Genomic DNA, 27,583 nt, shown 5'->3' with positions numbered 1-27,583 from the left:
TTCCTCTACACAAATGACAGGCTCACTGAGAGAGAAATAGGGCAAATAATTCCTTTCACAATAGCATCCAAAAAACTGAAATACCTAGGAATCAACCTAATGAAAGAAATCAAAGACCTCTTCTCTGAAAACTATGGCACTCTGAAAAGAGAGATTGAAGATGATATCCGAAAATGGACAGACATCCCCTGCTCCTGGGTAGGAAGGATTAATATAGTGAAAATGGTCATACTTCTAAAACTGCTATATAGATTTAATGCAATTCCAATTGAGATCCCAGCAGCATACTTCATGGACCTTGAGAAAACAATCCAAAAATTCATTTGGAACAAGAAGTGACCCAGAATAGCAAAAGCAATTCTAGGTAACAGAGACATGGCAGGGGGTATCACAATCCCCAACCTGCCACTCTACTACAAAGCTACTGTGATCAAAACAGCATGGTACTGGCAAAGAAACAGACCTGAGGACCAGTGGAACACATTAGAAGATGCAGAAACAACTCCAGACACACTCAGCCAGCTCATCTTCAATAAAGGAGCCAAACACCCTCACTGGAGGAAAGATAGCCTCTTTAATAAATGGTGCTGGAAAAATTGGGCTTCAACTTGCCAAAGATTAAAACTAGACCTGTATCTCTCACCATGCACTAAACTAAAATCAAAATGGATTAAAGATCTAAATATTAAAATAGAAACTCTGAACCAGTTGGAACAGAGGTTAGGTACAATCCTTGAAGACATCAGTGTAGGAAAAGATTTTATGAACAAAACCTCAATTGCCCGTGAACTAGCACAAGCAATCAACAAGTGGGATCTCTTCTTATTAAAAGGCTTCTGCACAGCAAGAGAAACCACCAGCAGTATGAAGAGACAACCCACAATGTGGGAAAAAATCTTCACCTGTTCTTCCTCAGACAAAGGTCTACTATCTCGAATCTATAAAGAACTTAAAAAAATCAAAGCTCCCAAATTTAAAGACCCAATCCGAAAACGGGCAACTGAAATGAACAGACATTTCTCAGACAAAGAAGTAGAAATAGCAAATAAATACATGAAAAACTGTTCAACATCACTGGTCATTCGAGAGATGCAAATGAAAACAATGCTGAGATTCCACTTCACTCCAGAAAGAATGGCTGCTATCATGAAATCAACCAATAACAAATGCTGTCGGGGCTGTGGGGAAAGAGAAACCCTGCTCCACTGCTGGTGGGAGTGTAGACTGGTGCAACTACTGTGGAAATCAGTATGGAGATACCTCAAAGAACTAGGACTGGAAGTCCCATTTGACCCTGCTATTCCACTGCTGGGGATCTTCCCCAAAGAATTAAAAGAATCATACCACAGTGATATATGTGCACTCATGTTCATAGCAGCGCAGTTTGTAATAGCTAAAACTTGAAAACAGCCCAAATGCCCATCAACTGGAGACTGGATAAAGAAAATGTGGTTTTTTATAAAATGGAGTACTACTCAGCCATAAAAAATGAGAAATTAGAGACATTTATAGCTAAGTGGATGCACATTGAGGTGATACTTTAATTGAAATAAATAGGACACACATGTGTAAATACTGAATAGTTTCTCTGGTGTGAGAAACTGAAAGTGTAAATAAGGACTAAATGTATAATTGTAATGTGAAATAGGAAGAAAAGGGGCAAAGGGGAAGGAAGTGGGAGGGCTAGGGGAAAGGATAGAAGGGAATGGGATTAATATGAGAAAATGGAAAAATAGGAACAAAATCTTTGTAAATAGGGAGGAATGGAGGGGTCGAAGGGAGGGCTGGGCAAGGGTGAAAAACAAGAACCAAGAGAGACTATGTAAAGGTGCAAATTTCCAGGGATGAATGTCATTATATTGTATACCTAAAATGTACCAATGATTAGAATGAATAATCGATAATGTAAAATAGGAAGAAAAGGTCCAAAGGGGTAGGGGTAGTGGGAGGGGCAGGGGAAAGGAAAGAAGGGAAAGGAAAAATGCTGAGAAATGGAAAAAATGGAAATAAAGTCTTTGTAAGTAGGGAAGGTTGGAGGGCGTGAAGGGAGGGCTAGGAATGGGGATAAAATAAGAACCAAGATGCAGTATGTAAAGGTACCATTCCCAATGAGAAATGTAATTGTGTTGTATACCTACAATGTACCAATAAAAGAATTTAATACAAAAAAAAAAAAAGGATTAGGTGAAGTAATTTGACTTAAAAAGGTGGAGGGAGGAGACAAGATTAACAAATTTGAAACAGCAGAATATTTCAAGAAGAAATAAATGGACCATAGTTCTGAATCCTAAAATTACTATTCTGGTAAAGGTAAATTAAAAAAAAAATCTCTAAGGAGTACCAAATTTCCATTAGATTATCTTCATCCCTGCCCCTTCCTTCAATAACATAGGTAACTAAGAAGGAAATGAATTGGTTTCTGTCCTAAAATCTATCCATATAAAGATACACTGCTTAAAGATCTATTCACTTACTGATCACTTGTAGCTAAATCAACTGTCCAGAACCAGCTGCAAGTTAATAGGTATATGTCTCCTTTTTCAAAGAAACAAATATATTACATCATAAGGCTTCTCTGTTTTAAAGGAAGCCTCTTTATGACTTTAATCAAACAAACCTGTGCATTCCATCTCTTGTGTTCTCGATCAAGCTGATTAATTAAGACTTCCGCAGCTTTGATTGTTTCTTGTGCTTTGCCGACTTCAGCTTCAAGTTTGGCAGCTTCTGAAGTCCTGCTCTGAAATCTATAACGACATTAATATTTAATAAAAAATAAAGTAAATTTCAGACATATTTAATTAAATTATCATTGAGTAATTAAGCATACTTTTATACTTGAGTTTAATTAATAATACTAATATCTGTGTATAAAATCACTCATTAAACACAGAAATATACCAACACATAAAGTGTATCATTCTTTATCTTAAAAAGTTGAACAAGGCCTCCTTACCCTACTACATTATGTACAAATTACTCTAGCAATCAAGGCTTTGTTTTAAGACTGATCCATTCTATCTCTCTACTTTCATTCTTTTGACTACAGTCCTGCAAAAGTACATGTCAACATCTGAAAATTTTTATGTGAAAATGCTCTCTCCTTTATCTTCTGTTTCTGTATGTTTCGTTTACTAGAATATCTTCTAACCACTCTCATTCATATTTGCCCCACAGCCAAATCCCACCAAAAATATAAATAAAATTTCAAAACTTAACTCAAATATCCAGTCTATTATATATAATCACTCCTATATGCCCCATTTGCCAATCTTATATCTCTATATTTAAATTATCTTCCTTGAAAATATTTGTACAATTTTATGACTATATTTTATTAAATATATATTTATGAATATATATTTATAATGGTGATATTCTACATGATTATTCAACAAATATGTGCCTATAATATGCTCATGATTGTACCAAAAACATAGCATCTCAATTAATTCTTATAACAAAAGCTCAAAATGAGTTTTATATTTTTCATATTACAGATATGGAAAATTAGACTCAAGAGATTTTTCCACAAGGTCTCACCAATCATTAGTATAGGGGCTAAAATTCACACATAGCCATTAAATTTCATGCACTTTACAGTATATTTCATCACCTCTCTGTCCTTTTCTTTCCTATTACATGTAGCTATATAAATTAAGAATAAATAAAATTTAAAATTCCTCAGTCATAGTACACAAATTACAAGTACTCAGTAGCCATTTATAACTGTTTGCTACCTAATGGACAGCAGAGATTATATAATAATTTCACCATTTCACAAAATTCTATTGGATGATGCTGCTCTTCAGAACCAGAAAGCTACATCATTACTCAGCACAAAAATTCATACTACTTTTGTGCATGATCCTACAATAAATACTTGTTAACATAAACCAACTTTGAGATTATGACTTATATTTTAAAATGCCAAAAAATGTTAATTTTGTCAAGTTAGAATTAAAATTGATAGATCATGTTTATTTTTCAATTCCCTTAGTCTCTGCGGAAGAAAACAAGACTGCCACTCCACTCAAAATCTAGAGCCAGTTAAACCTTAATTAAGGATCATAATAAGTAACAGCACAGTGACACAGCATTATTCATCCTTGAGAATGACATGTAATGGAAAATTCCACTCAGTTATACTCAAAAGTTAATTCCAAAGATTTTTGTAAAATCCTTCCAAAATATTGATCATACGGTATGGTAGTTAAAAAGAGGAACTTTATGGAGCTAGACAAATCTAGAATCTACTGCTGGATTAGTCATTTACTAGCTGCTCAACTTCAGAGAAAATGCTTACCTTAAAAATTTCTAATACACAAAATAGAATAAGAAAGTGACCAATAAATAGAGTTGAAACATGGGTACCACACACTAATGGATTAATAAATATTTGAGAATTATCTGAATATTAAATATTACCTGCAAACATATGACACATAAAAATGTATTTATTTCCTTTATACTCATATTTATCTGATAATACCTAGAAAAAAATGATGTGATTTCTTTCATATATTTCTAACAAAAATTGTTCAGGAATAATAAAAATATTAGAGTTACAGGGTTAGGGTTCTGGTTTCTTTTGATTTGCTTTAAGCCTATAAATATTTCGCTATAGATGAAAACATGTGTGTGTGTGTATACTTAAACGTATATATGTATATACTTATAGATTAATGTTTGTAGAGAAAAAAGATACACAAAAATACACACACATATATATGAATGAAAGAGAAAAAGAGAGAATTGTTTCCTGAAATTACAGGGTAAAAAATCATAGTGCTGGTCTGGTAAATTTCTTTGTTGATACATTAATTATTCTCTCTTCCATAACACAAATATATCACCTCAAAAAAAATCTGTAGCTTATAGAAATATCTCATAAAACTGAAACAAATCTTAACATATACTACATTTAAATCACATATTCTTCAGCTTTCCAACTTTGCATAATTTAAAGGAAAATGTTCCCACATTAATAATAATTGCCCTATCAATGTATTTATCCTATACTAAATAGTAATCACAGGGACCCAAAGATATATGAAAGACTTTAATACTAATAATCTTCACAAATTATTTTTGAACTTAAGTATATTATTTGCAAGAAAAAAATTTTTCAACACTAAGCAGAAAAATAATTTAAAAGTATAGAAATTTTTCAACATCACAAAATACTCTTGGGAAGATAACAGAATAGATGGCAATAGCATCATCTAATATAAAAGAGTCTAAAATGTTAAAGTCAAAATAAAAAGAAAATGGAATGTCAAATGTAAACACTCCCAGCATTAATTCATTACATTCAATTCCTCTTGCTCAATTTTCTCACTAGTCCTTGGGAATATATGTAGCAGTAGCCTATAGCTAGAGAAAAAAGACTTTTATTCTTACTAAAAATTTCATATATATATATATAAAGTAGTACTTCCTATATTATTCTATATGCTTCCAAACTTTAGAATGATATATCACAAAAAGTAAAATAGTAATTACAACTAAGATTTTCAAAATTAATCAGTTGGAGTATGTATTTCAAATATCCAAATTACATTTCAAACTTAACTTACTTCTCTTTCAGTTCAGAAACCTTTTGACCAACAGAATTAAGAAGCTCTTCAAGTCTCCTTTTTCTGTCTTCAGTTTTCTTCAAATTCCTAAGATATAACTCAGTATTATAAAATTCATTCTACTTTAAAATATATAATCTTGCAGAAAATACATGACAATGAAAATTATCAGTAGTTGAAAAGTATAAGTTTTGCTTCAAATTTTGAGTATCAATCCTAAAACTATAAGTGCATCCTTTGACCTAACCATGATACTTCTAGGAATCCAGTTTTACAAATTTGTGCATATAGACTTCTGGATAAAAATGGCAGACTAGACATATTCACTTATAGTCTTTTCTTTCAAAAAACTCTACTAAAATAAATCAAGTAAATGAAATACGTAACAAGAACAAAAGAGAAAGTTATAGCAAAGTAAAAATTTCAATAAAATTTTGAAAAGTAGTAACTGACATATCAGAACACAAAAAGCCAAAACCTGAATGCCTGCAGTAAGAGGTACTAAAAGAGTTCCAAAATGTTCAGAAAATGTATACAAGTATCTCTGAAGGTAGCAATAAAGTCAAATACAGAGATCTGTTTATAGTTGATATTACAAAGTGTTTGATTTCAAACACCCTTTCCAACTGGAAGCAGACTTAACCCTTAGGTCAACCCAGAATGCACTAAGTGCAGCATATTCTCCACCCAACTCCATCCATCTCTACACACATCCTACACAGAAGATATGAGGATTCTTTTAAAGCAAAATGAATGATGACTGCTTCCAAAAAATATCCCAAAATATGAAGGAATTGCCATCAAATTACCAGGCCACACTTGGCCAACTACATTGAAGTTCAACAGGTAAGGAGCCTGAACCTCACACTGAGAGCTTCTAGTCAGATTTCCAACATTTTATAATTAATTCCTACCAGCCAAAAATCAGAATGTCAAGAAAGCTTACTACCTGTAAAGAAAACAAACCAAGCAAACACAGACTGAAATACAGAAGAAGTTATTAAAGCCAGGAGCAAAAGTACATTGTTTAAATCCTATAATATCCTGAGAGAGATGAAGAAGATATTTAATGCAAGAAAAAAGATGGTGTTACTTTTTGAAAAAGCAACAAAATTCAAAGAAAATAGAACTTCGAAAAACAGAACTTTAACAAAAATAGAATAGTATAATGGTAGGAAGATACAGTTGAAATTTTAAAACATAAAAGATACATGAAAAATAGATCTGCTGTGTATATTACTGGCCATTTCTGCACTGCACACTAGAAACATTTCTTCTCAAAAGGGATTCCTTTTTCTATTTTGTACAAGCTAGCAGAACCTGAAATTGTTAGAGCAGATATAAAAATATTTTAGAAGATTGGTCCAAGTATTCTAACAAAAGACTAATATGAATTTATAAAAAAAGTGAAGGCAATACTTTCATCTGCCTACCCAGAGCCATTTTCTCATTCTAGGATACTGACAAAGCCTCAGATTTGTTCCAGTGTGCAGCCCTCCCTTATCCAGTTTGGGTAGATACTGATTCACCTGATCATGATAGGTAAGAAGAAAATAAAGATAGGGGAAGTCTTGGAAAGATTTCATTGTTCTTAAAAAGATGTGCTTCCTTTAAAAAAGGCTCACAGGAAAGAAATAATCTCTTTCAACTCTGTATTATCTTGTCTGAAAAGAACTTTAGCAACTTCCTGTGTCCTAAGGGGCTGTTAACTTGCAAATAAATTGAGAACATCAAAAAATGAGGAAGAACTTATGTCCTTGATAACATCATGGTTGTACGTTATTAACCACCCTGGAAACAACCTATTTTGGGGACTTGCTGTTTATAATTTAATTGCTTAATTTTTTGAAAATTACCATCTTGAGTGGTGATTTTACTAATCAATAGCCATAAGTATCCCAAACAATAAAGAGGTACAGAAGGAAACCATCAAAGGAAAAATACAATAAATTATCCCAGAACTGACACATAAATTTCTAAGCTATATTATCAGACATGCAAGATCTCAAAATATTGTCCAGCCCTTTGTTCTTTCTTAAGAAGCTGCTGTGAAGGATGTATTCCAGGAAAACAGTTAAGAAAAAAATTAGAATTCATAATAAAAGGATGCAATACAGGAAAGAGAAAAAGGTATTCTTCAGAATAATTGTGAAGAGAAGTCTCTAGATAACAACTGCAGGCAGTAGGCCTAAGGAAGAACTAATCCAGATCAGAACAGGATGAAAGACCTAATTCACATCGGAACAGGAGGACAAAGGCTTTAGGACAAATAAAAATTATACGTCTTTATACTTAAATATATTTGAAGTTTCTTCAGAGAAATGTCAAAAACTGCACACTCAAGAACATAATCTCTTTTTTGGATTTTTTGTGTTTTGTTGTTTCTTTTGTAGTACTGGAGATTGAGTCCATATGCACTCTGTCATTGAGCTACAGTTTTTATTTTGAGACAGGTCTTGCTAAGTTGCCCAGGCTGGTTTTAAATTCTCCATTCTCCTGCCTTAGCCTCTTGAAAAGCTGGCATTGCATGCTTGAACTACCAGATGCAGCAGAAATTGGGTTTTTTTTAATTTTTACTTTCATTAGTACATGTTTGCAATATATAATGATTGACATTCATTGTGGGGAGATGTACATAAAACATTCTTATTCTTTTCTTTTTTCTCTTCCCCTCTTCTTTTTCCCCTCTCCTTCCACATTTTGGTCTACTTCTGTTTTGCTGGGAAGATCTATCTCCCTATTTTGTACTATCTATCTTTTATTTTGCTCTTTCACTTACTTGTATTTTGGGTTTATCATATAATAGAAATCATATGATATTTAAGCTTGTTTGTCTGACTTATTTGATTTAACATTATTGTCTTAAGGTACATCCATTTTCCTACAAATGATTCAAATTTATCCTTCTTTATGGTAGCGTAATACTCCATTGTGTATAAATACCACATTTTCTTTACACATTCATCTATTGATGGACCTACAGGATGCTTCCAAAATTTAGCTATTATGAATTGTATTACAAAGCTACAGTGGCAAAAACAACACTGTACTAGCAAACTTTATCTTCAAGCTTCAATAGTAAATGATTAAATCTTCCTACCTGCCCAGACACCATTTTGAAAAATATATCCTAAACATTTCTAAAACCTAATAGTGAAAATAAATATAAAAGCCTTGAATTCCAAACCTTTCATTTGGTATTTTACTATTTTTACTTAAAAAACTTTGTCTTTATCAACCTACCCTTCCAACAACATAATTATAGAAGAATAAATTGGCTCTGTCATCCACCTCCTTCGGATTCCTTTCATTTTTGCAAATGTTTAATTTTTAATTTATATCATTTAAAGTTTTAATAGTGTCAGTTATCTTTTAAGTAGAAAATATAAATACTGCAAATAATATAACAAACTCAACATATTGATAAAAAATAAATCTTAGAATTGTTTATATTTTGTAATTCACTTACGATTCTAATCCCGCCTGTTCAGTTTCCAAAGGCTGAATTCGTTCCAAGACATGGGAATACTGTACATTGGCTTTAACCCAGGCAGCCAAAGGTGCAGCTGCAGTACTGGCACGCTTTGCATTCTAAAAATTCAAAAGAAATTATCCAATATCCTGACTTAATTTCAAACAAATCCAAAGTTAAATACATTTTATTTAGGCATTTAATGGAAAACATGCTCAAATAATAAAGTTTTTGGTTCATAACTAAAAATACAGTGAACTACTATTCTAAAAGAAATATACATGAACTCTTACTTTTAGCTTAAAAATAAATCTTTTGAACCACACAGAATCTTTAACATAAAAATGTTTTACTAATATAATTATTCTATTAGTCCCATTTATCATGAATACATGTGCCATCCATAACAATGTTCAAGAATCAATTTTCTTCTATGCGTGTAATACATTTTTATTAAGAGCAACTTTGAAATCATTGTTACCAGTTTCAAAATGATGTATATAACATTCTGAATAAAGGCTCTAACAATACCAAACTCATGGAATTTAAAATTGCACACTAAAATTTGATAAAACTATCTTAACACAGATAGCTGTATATCTATTATTATATGACAAGTACGTAAGAAAAAAACTTGGAAGTTTAAAAAATGATAAACTAGGGATTTAATATTAACAGAAGATACATACTAAGATTTAAAAAATCATGTAGGATAATAAATCACCTTTTGCTACCTGGACTCTAGCTTACTTAATTCTGCAAGTGAATGTTTTCCAACTATAAAGCCTATAGGTTTTTTGGTGGCAATTTTTAGGTGATTTTTAATAACTGATAATGAATAAGCATCACATACTAAAAAGCAGAAAATTATGTAGTATAGAAAAGGAAATTATGGTATAACTGTTAAAATTTACCTTCGGGCCGCCTGCTGCACAAGCGCAAAGACCCGAGTTCGATCCCTGATACCAAAAAAAAAAAAAATTACCTTCGGATCAAAAGAACCTTTATTTTTGAAAAGAAGTTCTTCAACACTCTCTCTTATTTCCTTTGGAATATTTCGTGCATCAAAGGTTGCAATATCTTCTCTCACACCTCTTTTAGCAAGGAAACTAAAATTAAAGCATATTAATTCAAAGGAAGCCAAATAAAAGTTAATATTTCCTAAAAAAGTCAATTTAACAAAATGATGGAGGTAATACTTTAACATACTGTATTAGTTAACAAAATAATAGAGTACTAAAAATTTAACTTTCTAGCGGCTATCATTTTTTTAAAGACAAGAAAGACAACTTTAGAAAGATACAATAATCTAACCTAATAATATACTGTGAACAGACTAGAACAAGAAGTGAAATGTTAGAAGCAGTGTTATTACCCCACTCATATCCTTGTGAACTACTGGATACTCACATGGCCTAGGACATGCAAGAATACTTTCTGACTCTTTTTTAGGGTATTTTAAAGTATTTTCTCATCCTAAATCTCCTCTCCTATCACCAGATTAAAAAATATTCTTTACTATTAACCTAAATCCCAACATAGAATTTAAGATGATCACAGACCATAACACCAATATTACAAGAAACCTGAAGCTGAATGTCTGTGTGTTTGTCAATGCTCATTATTTTCTAGTTTATGTCACTCATATTATTTATGGCTTGCTCATTTCTCTCTCTCTCTCCATCTCTCTCTGCCTCATTTCCTTTCCTCCCTTTCTCCCTCTCCCTCCTTCTTTTCCTCCTCTCTGCCCTCCCTCCCTTTTTCTTCCCACCTCACCCACAAAAGCACAAGACTAAAGGGACAGTAGTGACTATATTTTCTTTAACAGTAAACCACAGTAAAATCACAGTGCTCTTACTATGAAAGGATCAAATAAATTATTAAATTGAATAAGACATTCTGAAAGATCCTAATGCATTCCTTCCCAACTCTGACACTTTGAACATTCACTTATGGAAAACAAATACATATATCTTCATATATTCATATATTACATAGAATATCTTGAAATTTCAGGGCAACATGTGTAACTATGTATTTAGATAAAGATCAATTTGAGGAATACTTATAAAACAAATATTAAAAGCTATAAAAAAAAAGGTGCATTTCTTTGCTGAAGTAACATTTCTCACAAATTCAAAAACTTGCCTTTTCATGCTCACCCAAGAGGTATCAAAAATGCCCATCAACCTTAAAACTCCTTCCAGAATGTCTCGGATTATATCAGGTGGCATACGTAGTGAGCGAATTTCTGAAAGAGATTCTGGCTTAATGTTTCCCACTGCAAGTTTAGCTTCATTAACTAAAGGCTGAAACAGAAAAAGGTCACTTTACTTTCAAACTGTATATTTTTTAAAAATCAGTAACTCTATAAATAATGTAATAGTGCCATTTTATTCAAATAACTGTAGTTACTAATATTTTGTCTTCAAATATCAAAATGCTCAAATTGAGCAAGTAAGCCTTCCTACCACTAAAACTCATCATGAAAATCTAACTTATCTTGAGACAGTTTGCTTTTTTGTTGTTGTTTTTGAGACAGGGTCTCGCTTTATAGTTCTGGCAGGCCTCAAATGCACAATATAGTCCAGGCTGGCCTTGAACTCCTGGTTATTCTCCTGCCTCAGCAGGAGTGCTAGGATTACAGGCCTGTGCCACCACACCCAGCTCAATCTGCTACTCTTGAGAGGCTCTTTATATTTTATGACTAGATGAAAATTTCAAAAAAAAAAGAAAATTTCAGTCATCTGAAGAAAAGAAAAAGCTTAACAGCTTAACAGTTTTTCTTTATTTATCTGTAACACATTTGTCTGTAACAATTAAGCAACAAGGATCACAGAAAAATAAAACTATTTTTAATTACCATAAGTTAACTAACTTCCTTTTATGGTAAATTTTCTTTCTTGTTTTCTTCTTATAAGTAATATTCTGGTTGAAACTCAGCTTTGATAGTACTATAAGAAAATAATTTGAGCTACAAATAATGTTTAAAGTTCTACATATAGCTGGCAGTCAAAGTAATAAATAGATCTTAGTATGTGTTTTTTTAAACTTACCTGTACTTCTTTTAACTCATCATCAATTTTATTTTTTCTTTCTTCAATTTTATCAACTTCTTCTGCTATCTTATGCTTCAATCTCTCAAGTTCTGTCTTTTGCTCACTAGCATCCTATAGGAATATTTAAGTGACATTTTAACAATTTTCTTTCACTTAATATTTAAAAGCATCATACCAAAAACTAAAATAACATTTTCTATTAAAATTTTTGTAATATAAATTTTGAATCTATGATGTAAGAGCTTCTAAAGTACTAGAAATCAATGATACATTTTACTCTGGGATTATATGTGTGTGCCACCATGACTGGCTAGTTTTGGTTTTCTTTCTTTCTTTTTTTTTTTGGTACTGGGGATTGAATTCTGGGCCTCGCACTTGCGAGGCAGGCGGCGGAACCACTGAGATAAATCCCTGGCCCTTTTTTGCTAATTTTTAATTTTAATGAAATCTATTCATTTTTGTTTTCTTTTCCTATTTTGATATCACACGTGATCATATTTGAGACATGTTCAAGGAAATAAAACTGACAAAATTTAATGATTCACTACATGTAAGAGATGACAAAACAGAAGTATACTATAATGTATAAATTCTGCCTTGAATAATTAACTACACTGTACTACTATAACCTGAAAGAAGAATACAAAGAAGGAAAATTATGAGTTCAGTTTTAAGGCTGTTCCAAATTGCAATGTCCATAGGACTTCCAAAACGACATGTTTAACTGAAAACTGGATACATGAATTTGAAAGTCAAAGGGTTTTGAAGCCTGGGGTAGTGAATCATACCTATAAAACCACCATTTGGGAGGCTGAGGCAAGAGGACTGTTGTGAGTTCCAGGCCAGCCTGGGCTACATAGATAAGGCCAGCCAAATTAAAAATTAAAAAAGAAGGGATTTGGTGTAAAGGAAGAAAAAGATAGATTTAGAAATAGTTACATATAGGTGATAGTATAAAGCAAGATAATGGACAAAAGCATCCTGAGAGAACATGTAAACATAAAAAAAAATACCTAAGGACAAACTTGAAATCTCCTTTGAAAACCTATAATGTAAGAAAAGTAATGGCTATGGTGAGGAAGTAGCTTAGTGGTAGCACTCTTGCATAACATGTACTAGAACCTCTCTGATTCCAAGCACCACAAAAAAAAAAAAAAAAATGGTAAAGACTAAAAGGGCATAGAACTAATTAAAATTTTAATGTAATAATAAAGGACTTATTTTATAAATCCTGAGAGTATTAAAAACAGGAAAATTTTACAAAGAGTGAAGGAGAGAATTTTAAGAAAAAGAAAAAAATACCAACTTTACTGGCAGAACATAAATAAAATCAGTTACAGACATATCAATTTGAAAAGTTTAAATAAGCATGTGGCCAACTTGAGGGAATTAAATTATGATTCTAAATAATGTGAAAAGACACCATGCTCTTCCACAAAAGTTCAAATATACAGCACTATCAATCTGATCCAGAATAGATGGGAAGTATTTTTTTAAATCCATATAAATTAAAAACATTATTTTACATACTGATTAAGGATAAATGCTTTTTTTTGTATTTTTGCAATTTTTTGTATTTTTGTAAACACTACCTGCATTGATACTGTGATCTCTTGAAGGGCAGCATCTGCTTCATCTTGCTTAGTTTTAAGTAATATACTTTGTTCTCCAGCTCTTCTGTTCAGTTCATCCACAAGAGCTTTAGCTTCATTTAGTTTGGATACACCAGCCTATATCAATAAAATATTGATTATTGATTACCAACATAAAAAGTAACTTTATACACACATAGTGAATGAAGCCTTATAATAAAAAAATCAAGCAAACATATAATCAGGTACATACAAACAGTAGCAAGTAGATACAAGGTTTTCTGTTGCCAATAATATTTCATTTAATGTTATACCATTTAAGATATAGTAAAAGACTCCACAGAGATCTTAAGGAAAAACAAATTTTAAAGCATCATGGTAAAAGCTAGATATTTAATATATATTTGATAGCTTAAACATTGGATTAAACACTATATTCATTCCATTGGATGGGAGAGAAAATAGAAAACAAAGAAAAACTCAGTAAAACTTTTCCAGTTTTTAGTCTTATTGAGGGAAAGACTCTCAGGTCACTCATTTATAGTGAACATGACTTGGTTTTTTCTGCCTCACTTATGCTTCTGGTGGAGTAACATTCAAAATGCCTTATCTGCTGTTTTTGGCTAGGCATGTGGTCCTGACCTGCCTATTACAGTATCCTATTACATTTCCATGATTAATCCAAGAAATGGACAGGAAAACAATTCTTTCTCTTCTGTACTGTAAGTTAGATTTTTGTCACTTAACAAATCAGAAGATTTGGAGAATCATGGTTTAAAAGGAATGTAACCAATATTTACTGAGAGCCTAATGTATTAACTGAGGTTCTTCATATACTAATTTTATCTAATATACTCACATACACAACAACCATTAACTCAATTAAGCTGAAACTCAGTAAGTTTAAATAATTTACCCAGAACACCATCAAGAATTAAATGAGGAAATTAACCTTCCCAAATTCATGTGCAGTTAGCATTTTAAAATAAATGAAAGTGAATCACAGATAAAGATAAAGATGATTATGTCAATTAAGATGGATTCTAGTTAATTATCCTAACAAAGAGAAGCTAGAACTTTGGAGAAATGCTAACACTTTCACAGGCTAGCATTCTAATATCATTGTTAAGGGCCAGGGATTTAGCTCAGTGGTGTCACTGCCTGCCTCACATGCACAAGGTCCCGAGTTCGATTCCCAATACCAAAAAAAAAAAAAAGAACCAAGAAATATAGAAAAAAACTGCTCAGAAGTTATTAAGTGAAATGACATGAATAAGAGCACTACTTCATAAAATATAACTTTAACCTCAGATATAATAACCAATTTTAAATTTATTTTAAGATATATTTTCAATTTTATAACATCTAAGATTATGCCTTTTTTTTTAATGATATAGGGTCTTGTTAAGTCACTAAATTACTCAGGCTGAACTCAAACTTGCAATCCTCCTGTCTTAGATTCCCTGAGGGCTGAGATTACAGACACGTGCCACCATGCTCAGCAATTAAGTTTTCTAATTACCTTTATAGGGATTTCTCAATTTCTAAAAATGGCTTTTATATGAAAAAAATTCTTTCTTTTTTTTTTTTGGTCCCAGAGATCGAACTCGGGTCTTTGCTCTTGCACAGCAGGCAGCAAAACCACTGAGCTAAATCCCCAGCCCTGAAAAAAAATTCTTAAGAATATAAGCTATCAAAAGCACATAAATACTACTTGGTAAAGAAAAGAGTAATTATTGAATTTTAAAAATACAAATCACTGGTATAATCTACTGGACAATAGGAGGGAAGTAGAACTGTTTACCAAAGCTTTTAATACAGTACATTATTTACTTATATTAAATATATACTACAGTTAACACAACACTATGATTTACATAGTCCTTGTTTTCAATAAACAATAAAATAATTCAAGATAAAATAATTTTGAAATTAAAAAGATAAAGATAAAATAATTCAAGGTTACAAATATTATACCTGCAAATGACTTTGTCTTTTTAATAATTCATTTTTCTTGCTGCTACTAATGGCAGAATACACCCGTAAAAAGGTCATATATCGGCTTGGTGTAGCACCATATGCTTTACAAGACTCATGGATTAATAAAAATGATTTTAGGAAGTCAGGATCAACTAGAAAACAATAGGAAACAAAAATGACATATGATGATATATTAAGAATTAGAAAAATAATCTTAAGTGTATTTCATATTAGCTATTTCTATTTCATTTATATCTTAGCTTTAAAATTCACAGGCATTCCTAAGCATCTATTCACAGCTCCTATCTTCCTTAAGAATTTGGTATTAACTAATTTAAGTGGACTCTATTCTTCCACTGTTTATATTTCTCCTGAACACTTTTATTGATTCAAGAAAGATGTTATCATAATATAAATTAACTGAGACTAAACTGTAATCAAAAAGTGAGCTAAAAAAAAGTGTTTGAATAAATAAAAGATAACACACCAAATAATACCTTCCACTCTGATTTGATACAAAGGTAAACAGAATTTCCAAAACCAAAATGTTAAGTTCACATTAGATTCACTATATCCATTATCAAACACATTACCTCTCACTGACTCAATTTCCCGCTATATCCTACTGCAATGAATGAAATCAACTTCCAATGAAATTCTCCAGCCAGAGCCCTCTGAGATATCCCTTACTCTTCCTTTGTATTTGTATGCCATAGCCATTACACAATTCAGTCCCATTTAAATTACCTTGTAATATCTTCAATCCACTCTTTCCTCTCCATTACTTTTTCTTGGATTCAGGCCTTTATCATATCTCTTAGATTCCCGCAATGAACTTTTGAAATGGTCTAATTGTCTTCAGTCTCTCCCTAAACCAATCTATTTTACAATATCTGAAGAACAAGGTGGAGCCAGAGATTGCTATTTCTAAAAAAAGATTCTGGTTACAACCCTATTAAAATCTCCCAATAACTTCAGATCACACACAAGTTAGGATCCAAACTGAGCAAAATGTGGAAGATTCTTCATTACCTGACCCTGACAATCTTTTCCTCGCCATTTAGTACTCTACCATTTATACAACCTGTTTCAGCCCTTTAGGTTATTTACATTTCCTTAAAAAAGCCTAAATTACTTCAAGCCTTTGCCAAGCTACTCATTCTGACCACAATACCTTTCCCAGATTTGCCTGGCTGGGAAATGTCTATTTCCTACATTATCTGCCAGTTAAAAATGTCACTTTTAAATCCACTTCATAAAATGGAGTACTACGCAGTCATAAAGAATGAGAAACTAGAGACATTTATAGCTAAATGGATGCATATTGAGGCCATACTCATAAGTGAAATAAATAGGACACACATGTGTAAATACCAAATAGTTTCTCTAGTGTGAGAAACTGAAAGTGTTAATAAGAATTAAAATGATTAAAATGAATAATTGATAATTTGAAATAGGAAGAAAAGGTCCAAAGGGGTAGGAGTGGTGGGAGGGGGAGGGAAAGGAAAAATTATGAGAAAAGAAAAATAATGGAAACAAAGTCTATGTAAATAGGGAAGGATGGAGGAAGTAAAGGGCACACAGGTAATAGGGAAAAAAATAAGAACCAAGGTACATTATGGACAGGTACAAGCACCCAATGATAAATAAAAATATATTGTTTACCTAAAATGTACCAATAAAAGAATTTAAGGAAAAAAATAAAAAAATAAATCCACTTTATATAAACTTCTACTATCACTTATCATGCTATATCAGAGCTTTACATTTATACATACAATTGTTATTCATAGCATCTGTAGTATGCAGCCCTATACCCAGTATAAAACAAGGTTATAAATATTTGATGATTAGATGGTCAGATACATAAAACAATAAGCAATGCTATAAAGAAATATAAATACCACATGCAAAATTAATTGGAAGATGGAAAAAATGAGAATATTACAGTTAAGAAAATATATCTCTACTCAAAGAATATCATAAAACTTTTCTGTATTTGAAATAACTTCTATGACATATCTAAGTGATGAGCCAATATGAAAAACTTAGGCTGCTAGACAAAGACTAAATAAAATTAGGACTTTCATATCACTCAGTAAGAAAAATAATATTTTAATTTCTTAAATTCAAACTACAGGTATTCTGTCGTATTTTATATTAAAATGACATACACATTAGAAATAAATAGGGGTTCAAAATTTGGTTTGCATAAAAAATTTAAGTTTCTTATAGTTAATCATTATAACATCAGAAAATAGTAATTATTTCATAAATGAAAATCAGATAAAATCAATTTCATCAAAATACTACCGGAATTTTTTTTCTGTTCTTCTTTTCTCTTTTTATCACTATATTTTTCTTCACCATCTGTTTCACTGAATAACATTTCAGGTATCTATAAAACATAGAACATTTCTTTAAAACTCAAATCAGGGTTAGGGGTACAGCTTAGTGCAAGAGTGTCTGCCTATCATGCATGAAGACATGCATTTAATCCCCAGCATCATCCAAAAACAAAATTAAAACTCAAATCAGTATTAAAAAGTTCAACTGTATCCAATATCAAAGGTTAAAAACCTTCAACAATAACAAAAAACAGTATTAATTGCACTTTTCTTTCCAGACTAAGAAAAAAAATATTACCAACTTCCCTATCCTTCCTTTATCATATGTATTTGGCTCCCCTACTAAATAATTCCCAGTACCATATGAACATGCTATAGTCTGTCCTATGTTTAAAAAATAAAGCTATCTTTTAATTACTTTCTTCAATTACTGATCTATTTCTCTTTTCCTGTAAACAAATGTCTTCAAAAGAGTCGTTTGTTTGTTTATAGCACTGGGAACTGAATCTAGGACTTGAACTGAGTTACATCTTTAGCTGTTTTTTGAGACAGGATCTCACTAAGTCAGTAGGTTGGCCAGGCTGGGCTCAAATTCATGATCCTCCTGCCTCAGCTTCCAAGAGTGCTGCGTTACAGGCATGCACCATATGAAAAACCTAAAGTATCAATGCATAAAACAGTAAAATAAAGGACAGATTAGGTAAGAGACAAAAGTATAGACTGAAAATGGCAACGGGGATCAAAGGGTAGGCGAGACGGCTGGAGGAGGGGGTAAAGGGATCAAAAATGATTAAGATATATTACATACATGTACCAATTCCCCAAAACTATTATGTATTACAAAAATACATTAATAAAATTTTTAAATATCAAAAAGAGTTGCCCACATTCACTGTCTCAAATCTATTCTTCCCTCTCCTTTTCAGAAACTTATTGTAATATGGCTTTTTCCACTCCTAACTACAATTGCCTTATCAAAGTCACCAATAAAATCCGTGGTGATTTTCCAACAATTTCCAGTCCTCATTTGCTATTTCATATACCATATTTAATCATTCCTTTTTCCTTTGAAATGATGTCTTTCCTTGGCTTCTACAATAGCATGCTTTCTTGCTTTTCTTCACATTTCCATAGCAGCTCCTTCTCAGTCTCTCATGGTTCCTCTTCTTCACTCTTCCAACTTCTCAATGTTGAAATGCCTCAGTGTTCAGTCCTTGGATTACTAATCTCGTTTGTGTACACACACTCCCTTATACCTAGTCATTCTCATAGCTTTAAGTGGCAGCATAATCTGATAATTCTGATAAATTTTTTATGGATACCTGTTTCCAGAAGCCCAGACCCAAAATCCAAATGCCTTCTCAACTTTGTAACTTGGATGTATGACACCATATTTTACACACCTAAATATGACAGCCTCATATTTTCCTCTCATGCTCATCTTATAGCTTGCCCATCTCAGCTAATGGCCATTCCATCATTCTGGTCACAGAAGCCAAAAGATTTAGATGCATCCTTGATTCATTTTTACTTATACTTTATTACAATCTGTCACCAAATCCTGTTGTTTCACTACAAAACATATCCAGAAACCAAGCACTTCTTACTACCTCCTTCCCATTAGAGATCTATAGTTCAAACCACCATTCTTTTCTCTTAACTGGATTATTGCAATACTTTTTTTTAACTGCTTCTACCCTTATCTCCCAGTCTACTTTCAACCTGAAACCAGAGTAATCTCATTAAAATATGAGCCAAACCTTTTTTTCTCAAAAGCCTCAAGAAGTAAGCACTCAGGAAAAGTTAAACTCCTTATACAATGACTTAGGAACTCAATTCATTCTTGAGGGCTGGTTGTAACTCCAATTGGTCAATCAAAGTCTAAGGCTGCTCTACACAGCCTTCAAAGTCTCTCTGCTGTATACAGGGAGATTCTCTTAGAGAAACATTGGCCCAGGATTTCTCTATTAACTCCATACAGGAAAGGATGTTGTAATGTTCCTTCCAGAACTCTTTAAGGGTTAAATCTGTAACTGAGACTATCTGGAAGCACAAGAGGCTGGCATTCGAGTCATAACTCAAGATTTTGGTCCTAAGTTAAAGCTAAAATTCCAGTCATAACCCAAGTTGCTCATATGGCAGGCCATTCGGTCATAACTGGAGGTTCCACTGTAATGGGTTACAAAACCCTGCTTTAACTAGTCTCCTCTTATTTCTCTGACCACATCTCCTACTATTCTCATCAAACACTCTTCTCCAGGTGAAGTGGTTTCTTGTCAATCCTAAAAATCATCAGACATGCTCTTATCTCAGAATCCCCACCTAGAAAGCTTTCCCTCAGTTATCTGTGACAAGATGTAAAATCCATGAGGGCAGGATCACTGTGTTCTTTTTTTCCTCCATGCTATCTCTTCAACATACAGAATAGCAGTAGATATTACATATCCAAGTGAATGCCTCTATTTCTAAAATACTTTTATCTACTTACTGAAATCTAACTAAAATAGTCTCAACTGTAAAGCTTTGTCTGTTATCTCAAATTATACTCTTTGCTCTGAATCATAACAGCTATTAGTCTGTATTTCTATTACAAATAAAGAAATGAATGGTTTCACATATGAGTATCATTTAAGGGACAATGTTGAAAAGTATTGTTTATTCAAATAAAACAAAATAAGAGGCCTACAGTTAGTGCTGAACTCACATTTTTAAGCTTATTCTCCTCCAAACATTTAGTATAGCAATTATAATCTGAAAAAAAGGATTTCAAGATTTTAATCAGAAAAATTATTGCTATGATTTTATAATTCTTGGGTAACCTATAATAGGCTAGAAAATCAAAGGTATAACATTTTAATTATCTCTTTGATCCTTAATTCAGAATATAATGTTCAATCTAAAAGTCTATACTCAAACTATCATATAAGAATGAAAAGATAAGAGATATTTTCAAACAGGAGAGAGATGTTCAATGCCATAATTCAGATGCTGTTAAAACTAACACGAAAGAGAAGATGTGAAAATCAACTGACTCGAAATACAAAATGTGCTTTTTTTAATGATTTTCATATTTAAATGTAAACTTACTTTCTTCATACTGGTATCTGACCAACCTTCCATCCACAACACCTGGCATTTCTTATGTAAAGCTGGATTACTTTCACAGTTTATTATGAAGTTTAAGTTTGCAGAATCCATTATCAAGACAATATGCAAATTTTGCTGAATTCCTAAAAAACATAAGAAAATTATAATCATGAATAATTACAATAATAATAGAATCAGGAAATGTATATATGATTTGGTTTTATGAGATTTAATTATTCTGAAATGGAATATTAAGAGCTGGTTTTTAAAGAGAACAAACTATGAAATATATGGTATAATACTTATAAATGTATATAAGTACATAGTGGTGTGAGTTCTAAGAAAGATATCCATGAAGAATACAAGTATAGCAATGCCTTAGTGGTGTGATTATTCTATCATTTTTTAAATTTATTTCAATTTTAAATTCCTACAGTGTACATAAATGCCTTAGTAAAAGGTTATTCAGTTTAAAAAACAGTATCATCTGACACAATCTAAATAGTTCAGGAACTCTTTAAGATAGCAAATTCTAAAGTAGCACAAATTTGTCACATGAAAATAAAGGGAATGAAGTACATATTCCAAAGAACATTAACACATTTTCATCACTGCACTTTGCCAAAATTGTGCTAAGGTATTTTTATCACAGTCTAGCCTACAGAGTGTTTTTTATTTTCTAAAACTTCTAGGGGGGAAAAATGATATTTATTTTACCTAAATTAGAGTTTGTTTTAATCTAATTAATTTAATAAACTGTATGTCACTTACTATATGTGAAGTAATTGAAGACTGGTCCAAAAAAACCATCCTGTGAAGCTTGATCTTTAAGAGGCAACAGCAAGGGCTCTAATTCTTCCAGAGTATAGAGTCCAGGGACTTCACCTACATAAAAATAAATATACTAATCTAAAACACATTTATCTACACAATGCTTTTCAATTTTCATATTAAATGATCTGCTCTTCTTCAATCTTTCCTTCTAAAAATACATGAACTCGAAAGAAGAGAAAGGAAAAATTATGAGAAAAGAAAAAAATGGAAACGAAATCTATGTAAATAGGGAAGGGTGCACAGGGAATGGGGAAAAAATAAGAACCAAGATACATCATGTACAGGTACAAGCACCCGATGATAAATGTAAACATATTGTATACCTAAACTGTACCAATAAAAGAATTTTAAAAAATGAAAATACATGAACCCTACACATGACTCCAAATCTACATCTATAGGCTTCATTTAATAAAATTTAAACTGCTATGTAAGTCATTCAATAACATTCAAAATCTAGCCATCTATGCACCCTTTTTCCCCTCACTTTTTCCCATGAAGCCTTGTTTCTAGCCTCAATGAACATCTTTATGTTCCATAAATATAATAAACGATTCTCTCTTCCTGTAATGTACCCCTAATCCTCTGCCCCTTATTTTTCTCATACTGTTTATCCTTTATTTATTTATTTATTTATTTTTTTGGTACCAGGGATCGAACTCGGGTTCTTGTGCTTGCGCAGCAGGCGGTGAAACCACTGAGCTAAATCCCCGGCCCTGTTTATCCTTTAAAACACTGCTTCACCAACTGTTGTGCCCTAATTACCTATATATAATTACCTTTAAGAAAAGCACTTTTTTATTTACTATCCAAACATAACACTATTTCACATTTACTACATTAATAATGATTTCCATCTCCTGCACAAATAGACTGAATGCACAAAAGACAAATATTTCATAACATTAAGTATTATACCTATGGAATTCTTACATAAGTATCTGGAATATAAATATCTGTTATATAAAAAAACTACTTAATAAACAAATGAACACGTACTAGAAAAGAGGGGACTTATTCCATAACCTGCTACTGTGTAACCGAAGAATGTAAAGCAAACTAAGGTTAAGGCTATAAACATTTTATAGAAGGATTAGACCATGTCTTATTTGTCACTATAAATCCTTTGTGTAAAACCTTTCACTGCATATAGCCAAAAATATTTAAAACAATAATTCTCAATAAACTACAAGATCAAGTGAAAACTTCCTATACATTCAAAGCATTACATCCATACAGGGTCATTCAAAATCTGATCACTACTTTTATTTAGATTCAACTTCCAGACACCAGATTCCTCCTTATCCCCCAAACTTATAGGTACTAAACACATGCACACATAAATATATTGTATATGGCTTTTTAAAAATTTTAGCCATACTAAGATACTTTTTGATTTGTTAAAAATACCAAAGAATGCTAGTTCTGCTTAGTTATACACTTAAACTTTAGGAAATAAGAATTTGAAATAAAAAGAGACAAAGACTTTTTGAATATTGTATCTGAAAAAAATTCTAAAGTTCAATTGTGATTGTGGTTCTGCAGTTATATTTTGATAACAAAGACAAATTTTTCTTTACAAATGTATTAAGTTAATGTCTGTTTGGGTGTTTCTACCTCTCTGTCACACACACACACACACACACAACTGTATATCTGGTCTCAGTTTACATCAGACAAAATGAACAAGATCTCCATCTAGGGATATTAAGCAATATGAAGGAAGGTGTTTCTTAAACACAAAAGTCATGGGCCAGGGACGTAGCTCAGTGGTGCCGTGCCTGCTTGGCAAGTGCAAGGTCCTGAGTTTGATCCTAGTACCAGGAGAAAAGAAAAGTCGTATTCTATAAATCAGCCACAAATATTCTACGTCTGCTCAAGTACTACCTCTTTCACTAAGTCATTAGCTCTCAAGTCAAACAGAAATTGATCTACCTACCACATGTCTGACTCCAGATTTGGTCTGTATTTCTCATTCTTTTCTATTACATACATAAAACATTATAAATTAAATGCAAATGTTTTCTTTAACCAAAGCTGTTACACTGTGGGGAAAAGACTGTTTTTACCTCAGAGGCTAGCATGATACAAAACAAGCATTTATTAAAAACTCCTCATGAGGAATGTAATCATTACATGCTACAAACATGTAGCAATTTTTTAAAAATTATAAGGAAGAAAAAAATGTGAAAGAAAACTGACTTAAAAAAACCTTCATATAACTTTGTCCTTGAGTCCTTAAAATGGAACAATCCATTTGAAACTAATTTTTAACAAGGTTTATCATATACTTATATAACAAAATATTCTTGGCTCAAGTTTAAACATAAGCTACCTCATATCAATTTTACCACAGTGATCACTCATTATAAAAAGATGGTAACAAACTTCAAAAATACTTCAGAAAAAAAATAAAGATGGGCTTTGCAAGTATCTTCCTCAGGAAAACACCAAAAAGTTCAGGTATCATAAACAACAGAACAATACCACAGTTTGCTGAGGACCAAGCCATAGCAGAAGAGAAAGTAAAGCCCAAGAGCTGCTCAAGAATCAGGTAATGGATCTGGGCCTGGTGGCACATCTCTGTTATCCAAGAACTCTTGGAGGCTGAGGTAGGCTGGCGAGACAAGTTTGAGCCCAGCCAGGACAACTTAGTGACTTAGTCAGACCCTGTTTCAAAGTAAAAAATAAAAGAAGGCCAGGGATATAATTCAGTGCAAAGGCCCTGTATCAACTAGGGTGCTTAATGATCAAATACAACCCCTTCTCCACACTCCAGAGTCTGGCTTACTGACCTTTGGTTGGTAAAAAAAAAATCATTTTTAGTTTACTTTAATTCTCCATGAAATTTCAATGTGCAATTAGGGGTAAGAAATGATGGAGAGGGATGGGGATTTAGCTCAGTGGTGCCAACACCTGCCTCGCAAGTGCAAGGTCCTGAATTCGATCCCCAGTACCAAAAAAAAAAGAAATGATGGAGAATAAAAATGGATGTAGTTCTTATTATTTTAGCTTGGAAGCAATATAATAAAAATCTTGAGAAAATAAAGCAGTAATTATTTCTACAACCCAGTTCCACATACATACATAGAAAGTCCACTTGTTCCTAAATTTCTAGAAAGTATTTTATTTAATATAGTCCTCATTCAAATGACATTTTTCCATTATATAGACGTGTATTTATAGTTCCTTTTTTCTTAAAAATAATTTCAATTTCTTATTTTAAAAGTAGGATTATTTTAGTAAGTAGTAGCTTTATTCAAATCAAATAAAGAAATAAAGAAGTGCATTATTTCAGGTTCAGGATGCATATGTTTCAGATATACATGAAATCTGGGCACCAGCATGTAGAATTCTATGACATTCATATAGGTGACATATATCTGCATTTATATATCCATACTAAGGCCATACCATAATCATTTAATAATTTCATTAATGACAGATTTTATCCAATTTTTTGTGATTACAAATTATGCCAAATTATTCTGTACATATTAGTTATTTTATTTCTATGGGTTAAATTCCTACAGATAATTGAATGTTACCCAAAAACTCTAGGAGGCTGAGGTAGGCAGGTGAGGTTGAACATATAATAGCCTGCTAAAAATATCTGAGAACACGAATTTTTCTGTACATTTACCAATATTCAGTACTATCAATAAAATGCAAACAATTCCTAAATTACTAGTTTTATAAAAATGGAGTTTCTCAATTCTCCAGCTGTGAGTATGTTAATTCTCTATCACCTTACTAATAACTGTGCCAAACATTATCCAAAATGAGGTAAATTTTATACAACCTAACTTGAATAAATTTATATTATTACTTTTATTTTCTTTGAATGGAAACCATTCACTTGCCTGAAGACAAAAGGCTATTGATCATCTCCAAAAATGTAGGATGTACAAACTGGTAATCCTCAAGAAGTAAAACTACCTGTTGTGCTTCAATTCCTGCAAGATGAAGCACCTGCAAAATAAAACAACATTTTCAGTGCTTTTCATGTATTTCTGATATTGTAGAAAATTACCATTTTCGGCTGGGGATTTAGCTCAGTGGCACCACACCTGCCTCGCAAGCGCAAGATCCTGAGTTTGATCCCCAGTACCAAAAAGAAAAAAGAAAATTACCATTCTCTATGTAAAGGATGTCATTATGATGTATTTATTTATATTTGAATAATTAAAATTAAATCAAATTTTGTCATAGTTTGGATAGTAAATCAAACCCCTTAATAAATATTAGTTGCAAGAAATTTTAGTTAATTTAAAGACATTAAAACAAAAAATAAAAGATCATTTTTACAGATATTCACATATAAGTATTTCCTATGTAAATTCTATCCTCTTGTTTATTGTTTATATCCATAGAATATCCCATAACTGGGGCACCTCAGACCCAGAAATCCTAAAAATAATCTCTTTCCTATAAAACATGATTTTGCAATAACCATGGGACAGGTAATCATCAAAATTAATTATGTTGTCTATCAGACATAAAAGTCTTAAAAAGCAATTAAATTAATAATGTAATTTAAAGTCAAAGCCAAAGACTGAGCAACTCACATGTTTGAGATCATTTTTGAACTGCTTCAGTTCATATCCTCTGGAAATCTTTGGAGAAAACAGCACTGCTCCATGCATATGGCTGACTAAGGAAGTAATGATCCGACGACCTACACCACTGCGTCCTGCTAACAGCAATGAACCTCCAGGGAAACTCAGCACTCTGTCTATCCTAGACATATACTCCAAGACTTCTTGAAAAAGTAAAATATCTAAATTTTGGTTATCTCTTCCATAATGAATAAGACCCTTTTAAAAGATAACAAATAATATTTTACAATTAATGTAACCACTAATTATATAATTAAAATGTTACTTAGCTAAATTAAAATATATTTTGATACATTTAAGAAAAAAGGGTGAAGTGACAAAATGTCATACTCAATATTTTACTTATCTAATAATCTAGCTTATAAGCACTCTCTAAGGAAATACTTGTACAATGTCAAACAAGTTCAAGTGTCCACAAAAAATCAGTTGCCTTGGACATTAATATACTGGCAAAAAGTAGCAGGAAATAGTACTTAATTCAAAAAATTTAAAAGCTCTCCAATTTTATCAGTTATTACAAATTAGTAAGCATAGACTATAAAACAATCTCAAAACTCTAGAAACTCAGTGTCTAAGAAATATTTTGTGAACTCCTGTTCGTTTGCACTGCTTGGGAATGACTCAAAATCCCATACATGCATCATGCACTAGCAGGGACAGTGTGATAAAATGCAAGAAGAGAGAAAAGACAATTAGTCTTCACAGTTAACAATGTTTCAAGATCCCCAAACTGCAATACCCATTTCTGGCTTTTCAACCCATTTACCGCCAGAACATAAAAAAAAAAAAACAAAAAAAAAACCCTTTCTGACACAAAATGCATACTAACTTTCTTTGTAGTTACTGTAAACCAATCATAAGAATACTGTTTCTTCTTTATTACAACAAAACTGAAAGCAAACAAACAAGAGAGAAAGAAAAAAAAGGAAAGAGAAATTTTCTCTCTCTCTAGGGCAGTGATACTCCAAGTTTCCATGGCCCAGGAAGATCAACAATGTCTGGGAGCCTGTTAGTAT

The 27,583-nt window shown here is 32.0% G+C and overlaps 1 protein-coding gene across 12 annotated transcripts in view; it reads right to left on the bottom strand.

The window, feature by feature from the left end:
- Dync2h1 (dynein cytoplasmic 2 heavy chain 1) overlaps positions 1-27,583 on the bottom strand; it is a 333,458-nt gene that overhangs the window by 210,489 nt on the left and 95,386 nt on the right. For all 12 annotated transcript variants that reach the window (XR_015451638.1, XR_015451639.1, XR_015451640.1 and 9 more), the window contains 13 exons: positions 26,517-26,765; positions 25,812-25,920; positions 21,886-21,999; positions 21,115-21,257; positions 17,993-18,077; positions 15,677-15,831; positions 13,700-13,837; positions 12,105-12,218; positions 11,197-11,357; positions 10,034-10,157; positions 9,046-9,167; positions 5,577-5,663; positions 2,618-2,744 (listed from right to left, as the gene is read on the bottom strand). Coding sequence is in view for 9 of the 12 variants with exons in the window: in XM_021251564.2 (XP_021107223.2) it covers positions 2,618-2,744; positions 5,577-5,663; positions 9,046-9,167; positions 10,034-10,157; positions 11,197-11,357; positions 12,105-12,218; positions 13,700-13,837; positions 15,677-15,831; positions 17,993-18,077; positions 21,115-21,257; positions 21,886-21,999; positions 25,812-25,920; positions 26,517-26,765 (1,728 nt within the window). In the remaining 3 variants the exon portion in view is untranslated. The remainder of the gene's footprint in view (positions 1-2,617; positions 2,745-5,576; positions 5,664-9,045; positions 9,168-10,033; positions 10,158-11,196; positions 11,358-12,104; positions 12,219-13,699; positions 13,838-15,676; positions 15,832-17,992; positions 18,078-21,114; positions 21,258-21,885; positions 22,000-25,811; positions 25,921-26,516; positions 26,766-27,583) is intronic.

Source organism: Heterocephalus glaber, unplaced genomic scaffold (genome assembly GCF_053883595.1).
Source record: "Heterocephalus glaber isolate CG9 unplaced genomic scaffold, H.glaber_assembly_v1.0 deba00001429, whole genome shotgun sequence".
Classification (NCBI taxonomy): domain Eukaryota; kingdom Metazoa; phylum Chordata; class Mammalia; order Rodentia; family Bathyergidae; genus Heterocephalus; species Heterocephalus glaber.
The sequence above is the reverse complement of the archived record's forward strand: the minus strand, read 5'-3'. Positions and strand labels throughout refer to the sequence as shown.